The sequence below is a fragment of the Poecilia formosa genome, unplaced genomic scaffold, assembly GCF_000485575.1.
Source record: "Poecilia formosa unplaced genomic scaffold, Poecilia_formosa-5.1.2 Scaffold511, whole genome shotgun sequence".
Lineage (NCBI taxonomy): Eukaryota > Metazoa > Chordata > Actinopteri > Cyprinodontiformes > Poeciliidae > Poecilia > Poecilia formosa.
This window is the reverse complement of record NW_006800450.1, coordinates 254,124-260,252: the sequence shown is the minus strand read 5'-3', so window position 1 is coordinate 260,252 and position 6,129 is coordinate 254,124. Positions and strand designations below refer to the sequence as shown.

The following is a 6,129-nucleotide window of genomic DNA, read 5'->3' as shown; positions in this document are numbered from 1 at the left end:
TGGTGGAGTCCAACTCTCACCGGAAACGAGCCCGACTGACTGCCGGCAATGCAGACCAGACTCTGACACCGGTCGTACAAGGACCTGGCAGCCCGTATCAAAGGGCCCGGTACCCCATACACAAATTTTACTTTTTGAATTGAATTACTGATTGAAATCAACTTTTAAAAATGACATTATAATTTTTGACCAGCACCTGTATACTGGAAACCTCATGTTGCTGAGCACTCAAAGGAGAGGTTGAAAAACCAACATCTATTTTGCCTCCTTATGTAGCCATAAACACTATGATTCTTCGTGATTCAGTAAAATCTTAGAAAACAAACATACGTAAAGCAGTGTTAGCGGCTTTTTTAATGACCAAAGAAAATAACCAGTTTTGACTGTACCAGTCAGCATTCTCTAACAAAGTTTCTGAAAATCTGAAGGAGCAACACAGCATCTTCTACAAGAAGGAAGTTGTGAAATCCTAAAGAGCTTACCTGAGGTTGATAACCAATGACGTTAATGCACCGTGGATCAACAAACGTGATGACACCATCCGAGTTGTGACGTGAGAGGAACTCTGTTGGAACTGACAGGCCATTCATATCCATGGAGACTGGAGAGCTGGTTACCTGAAGGGGGCACATACAGACGCAAAGGTCACCACATCATGCAGCAATGGAGAATAGGTCTTAAAGAAAGCCACAATCAACCAAGGTGTTGAAATATTAAGAAAACCACAGAACTATGTGTGCTGGTTTTTGGCTTTCATTTATCTGCTGTCAGTTCTGTTAAACTGCAGTGTGAAGATGCTACTTACCCACAATGTCATTGTGTCATTATGTGATTATTTTCATAATAAGGATCAGAAGACATTTCTCTGCGTACACCAGATAATAATGAGCTGGTTTTATTTGACAGTGAGGGCCAATGATCAGAAGGTGGTTAATGTAGGGCATTTTCTCATGGCATCATTTCTTCTGGCACACTGGAATGCAAGGCTTATATGTTGATATGTGAAAAGAGTCAGAGTTCTAGGCAGATCAAAGAGGAAGCTGCTGTGCAGTCATGGTGTGGAAGTTGATTCTGCTGTTATAGTGGTTGAGCTGAAACACACCTGCAGTCTCCCAATGGCCACCAGGCAGTATTTTCCTGTCTGACCCGCCTCTGAATCCTCTTCTGGTATGGTCATGCCTGAGTTATATAGGGACAGGAAGATGTCATAACAGGTGCAATGAGAGTTAGAAATAATGCACGAACAAAGGAGAAAGAACTATATTTTGCAATAAAAGCCAGAGCTTTAGTGATGTTTTGTGAGGAACTAATTGAAAGTGGTGATTAAACCTGCTGCAGACAGTGCCAGAGCCAGTGTGAGCATGAAGACGAAAGAATCGCTCTCTGTTACTCAGAGCAGAGTCTATTCAGGAGAACATTTAGATCATACACCTCAACATTTTCCAGCTCATTTTTGAAATAGTTTGCCCACTCTGCTTTGTCTCTTGCTTTTGTTTCTTCTCATCCACTGAACCTCAACTCACAACCTGGCTCTGATCCACCAGGACCAAATCCTAATACTTGTAACTGTTTTTCCTGTCTACGGATATTGAGTTTGTGTGAGAGTGGCTTCTCATTCCACTAAAACACTCTTTATGAAAATCCCTCAGTTCGGGTAGTTGCACTGAGAGATTTGAGCTTCCTAGAAATTTCCCAGAAATAATCCTCTGTGTTGGCATCGAAACAACAGAAATCTAAATGTTTGCTGAGAAATTGATTAGACAAAATATTAGTATTTCACAAAACCAGATAGAAGCATTTATCTGAACAGAGGTCAAACTATGTCAAATTGCTGGAGATGTGTGGGAAAGCCCAGTTGCAGCTGCAGAACATCTCTTTACCTGCAGGGGGCCAGGCTTTGATGTACCCAGTGCAATGCACCACAGAGTACTGAGCCTCTCCTTCTTTGGATGGTCCCAAGCCGTTCCTGATAATCAAACATGGAAGGACAGAAAGACAGCTGCAGGTTAGAGTGAAACATACAGATAGACTAAACAACACAACAATATAACTGCTATTCTCTTTCATACAGGCTTTTTACACATAAAACACATGTATCTGACAGAAGAGTCATTCTCTCTCTGTGTGTGTGTGTGTGTGTGTGTGTGTGTGTGTGTGTGTGTGTGCATGCGTGCGTGTTTTTTTTTCTGTTTCATGCTCACAGAGATGAGGTTTCATTGCAGTGCAATGAAACCTCATCTCTGTGGGCTGCTGGATGAAAATCAAGTATCGAGTACTACTTCCGGCTTAAACATTCTGTCCCAGAATTCTTTCTTTATGCATAAAAAATGATCTAAATATTAGACATGTGCTGCAGCCTCAGCATTGACAGAAAAACATTTTATCGTGGACTTTGAATATAAAAGGTGAGGCAGAAAAAGCCTGCATATGTCAGAGCTGCTAAAAGCAGTTTACTATGAAAGCTATGTTTCTTTCCCTATTGGTTATCACAAAACATTATTCATATTTTACAAAGGATAAAGTCAAAATTCACTAAAATTCTGAATCATAGCTGTTTTTGGACTCAGACTCTACCTGTATCTTTTCCTCATGTTAGACAGACGATTTAGGGAGATGTGATCCAGTGGCGCACTTCCACACCTAAATGACAAACACACACAAGACTCCAACTCATCATGGACCAGTTAAATGTACACTGGAACATTTAAGAACAGTTTGTAAATGCCACCACCTGTGTTAACCATGTCAAACTGTGAGAAGATGTGAATGGAACAAGAGAGATGTTCCATTCACATCTCTCTTGAACAAAGCCTCATAAACAAAGGTTCATGAGGCTTTGTTCTGTCCCATAACAGAACAAAGCATGAAGACATTTGAGGACCCTACTGTTGGACTTTGGAACAATCTAATCTCAGGTCCCACCACATGGATGGGGCCCATTATTGCATTAAAACATCAATATTTACTCTTTCTGAATCATATTAACAGAAATTACCTAAGAGAAACCTACACTAACTGGTTCTTAAAACAAACCTTGCTGTATTTAGCACCAATGACAGGTTGAAATTCTTGGGTCATTGAGGGTAAGGCCATGATGATGACCCATTCCAGTTCTGGTATATTCTTGGGGGAGTGAAGTGTATGTTGGTTCAATTCAATTAAACAATTATTTATTAATAACAACAACAACAACAGGGAATTAAATTAAATCAATTAAATAAATTACTGAGATTCACCCAAAGTGGCTCAAGAATACCAAACACTTTATCCACTTTTTGTTTGTCTATCTCTACTAGTTTTAATTCGTTTTTACAGTATGTTTGTTTATGTTTTTATGGGTTCTTAACCCCATGAAGAGAAATAACATACTATCTAAAATGAAGAAGGAAAAGGTAAAGGAAAAGGATAGCTATGCTGCAAAAGACACATCTTACATCCGAGGAACATGAAAAATTAAAAAGGATGGGCGTTCTCTAAAATATATTACTCATCGTATAAGTCCAGTCTTAGATGGGGCGTAGCCACATTAATATAACAGAGAGTTCCATTTGAACTTATTTCTGAAATCAATGACAAAGAAGGGAGATATTCGTTGATAACATGATAACAGGTAGAATAGATGGAGTCAATGTAACACAGTGTAAGGTACACATTCCACCTGAAGGTGACTTTTCATTTTTATGAAAAACTATTTGATTTAATGGGACAATCAACGGTAGTGATGGGTAGATGAGGCGTCATGTATCGTTTCGACCCATAGCAAAACTGTGTCGATTATGTCTCGATACTGTGTACCTGAATACTGACACCTGCTGGACATTAAAAATTCCTACAGGCAACATAGTGATTTGATGACCTAGTCCAGTGGTCCCCAACCCCTGATCCAGTACCTGTCCGTGGACCAATTGGTACCGGGCCGCGCAACAAATAATTAAATATTTCTGTTTTATGTATTATTTGAGTCTGGAGGATCTTTTATTTTGAAAATCCTTTAACCGGATTCTCTTGGTTACTTGCGCGCCAAAACTGAGCCCACAAGCAGCAAAATTAGTAAGAAACAGATCAGGTGTCTTTGGAAAGTTTCTTTGCAAAGGGGAAAAGGACCAGAGAAGAGACAGGAGGATGTATTTATCCCGGACCAGTAGGTGAGTCCCACATTACAAGCCGCTCTGAGTAACATGCGGCGACCGGCTGCTAATGAAGCAATGAAGCTTCAAACTGCTTCGCCACATAGAGACAGAGCACGGTGTGCATAAGCAACACTACGGGTTTCACTGTCTCTCATCACTCCCAGATGGGACCGTCTCGTTGCAGAGAAACAAGCTCAGGGCTCCTTTCAGTCATTATCGTGAGTTAACATTTTCATGAAAGTAAAATGTTCGTTTTTGTGGCGCATCTGTATCTTATTTTGAAAGGATATGTAAACGTTACCATTGTGACCACAGTCTGAGAGTGTTTGGGCAGTGGTCGAGAGGAGAGGAGTGGAGCTTGTGATAATTAAGTCTGGTTTAGACGGCAAGATTTAAGAATTGTCGGCCGATTCTCCAAACCTCTGTGACCACAGAGCTGATAAAAATATAACAGGTTCGATCGGTTCATGTTCAGCCACAAGGCAGGAACAACACACCATACACGAACCAATTCCAGTCACGAACCTCCCGATTCCAGAGGATAATCCAGGAAAAACCCCAACATAGTATACGGGAATTTAGAATAACCAAACAAGGACGACGATGTAGAAGTAATAGTGATAGTTTGTGGACTCATTTTAAGAGATAATAGACGTAACAAAAAGAAAAGGCAGTGGATAAAAGACAACGGGAGCAGCCGCTCTATTTGCTGCACTATGATTTGGAGGTGAGTTATGTTTTTTCATAGTTAACATTTTTAACTGAATAAACATATATAATAATGACCTTTACATATAATAATAAACATTTCCAGATTTCATCTCCGACATCCACCGGACTCTCAGTTGCGTGATATGTCAGCTGTTTGGGATTCCCCTCCGTTCTTACATCACCGTGCTTTCTGATTGGCTCCCTGTCACATTCAACAGGTTGTATTCTCGTTCCCAGTCAGGAAAAACCCCACAGGCTGCGATAAAAGGGCCAAGACAACCCAAATTGGGCAGTTTCAGGCTTTAGCGGGAACACCAACATGCAGAAGTCTTATCTGACGGTTCAACCCCCCCGTCCCCCGGGCTGCAGCAAAATTTCTAAATCTTGACCGGTCCACGGTAATAAAAATTGGGGACCACTGACCTAGTCCATACAATAAGATTTAAGTCTTTGTATTTTATTGACTATTATATATTGTATTATGTCATATTTTCAATTAAATTTAAAATATATTTGATATAAGGTCAATAAAAAATGTGAACATGTACCATAAAGTGAAAATTTAAGTGAACGTGTTTGGAATGAGGATCCCTGTAAACTGTTTTTTCCCCACAGATTTTTATTTAAAAAAAAGGTTTTTACAACATTTTGAAATTTAGCCTGTTACGCTTTTTTGACAAAACTTCTGCTGTAGAAAAAAATGAAGTAAACACTACATCTACAGCGAACCCTTGTTTTTCTTAGGGTTGCGTTCCGAAAATAACCCGTGATATGCGAAATCCGTGAAGCAGTTACCTTTATTTTTTTTACAGTTATAACACAGCATAAATACTCTACATTGAAGCCAAATGACAAAACCTGTTTTCAGATCAGCGGATGTGCATGTGCATCAATCGGGCCTTAATGTGATCCAGAGTTATGACGTTAAAGCGTCTCCTCCAAGCTGCGTTGTGAGATTCATAGCTGTATCTATGGCAGAGTGATGGATCTCGTCAAGCGAGCCTCCGGTCGGGGTTTGCACTGCCTCTGGCCACAGTTTTTTTTTTTTTTCCAGCTGGCATTCAAAGTTTCAGTTTCCTATCTGTATTAAATTCCGTAACTTTATTGGCACTCAGGTAGAGAAGAAGCGCAGAGACTGTTTCTACCAGTCATACGATCAATCAGGACGCATAACACTGTGAAAAAAAAACTGCACAAAAAAATCTGCGAAGCAGCGATACCATGATAGGTGAACCATGTTATAGCGAGGGTTCACTGTATATGAAATAATTTCTAAAAAGCAACTGAG

General features: G+C 40.1%; 1 protein-coding gene across 2 annotated transcripts in view; it reads right to left on the bottom strand.

Annotated features, from left to right (window-relative positions):
* arnt2 (aryl-hydrocarbon receptor nuclear translocator 2) overlaps positions 1 to 6,129 on the bottom strand; it is a 144,440-nt gene that overhangs the window by 75,771 nt on the left and 62,540 nt on the right. For both annotated transcript variants that reach the window (XM_007579195.2, XM_007579193.2), the window contains 4 exons: positions 2,575 to 2,640; positions 1,881 to 1,966; positions 1,103 to 1,179; positions 483 to 617 (listed from right to left, as the gene is read on the bottom strand). In XM_007579195.2, the coding sequence (XP_007579257.1) occupies positions 483 to 617; positions 1,103 to 1,179; positions 1,881 to 1,966; positions 2,575 to 2,640 (364 nt within the window). The remainder of the gene's footprint in view (positions 1 to 482; positions 618 to 1,102; positions 1,180 to 1,880; positions 1,967 to 2,574; positions 2,641 to 6,129) is intronic.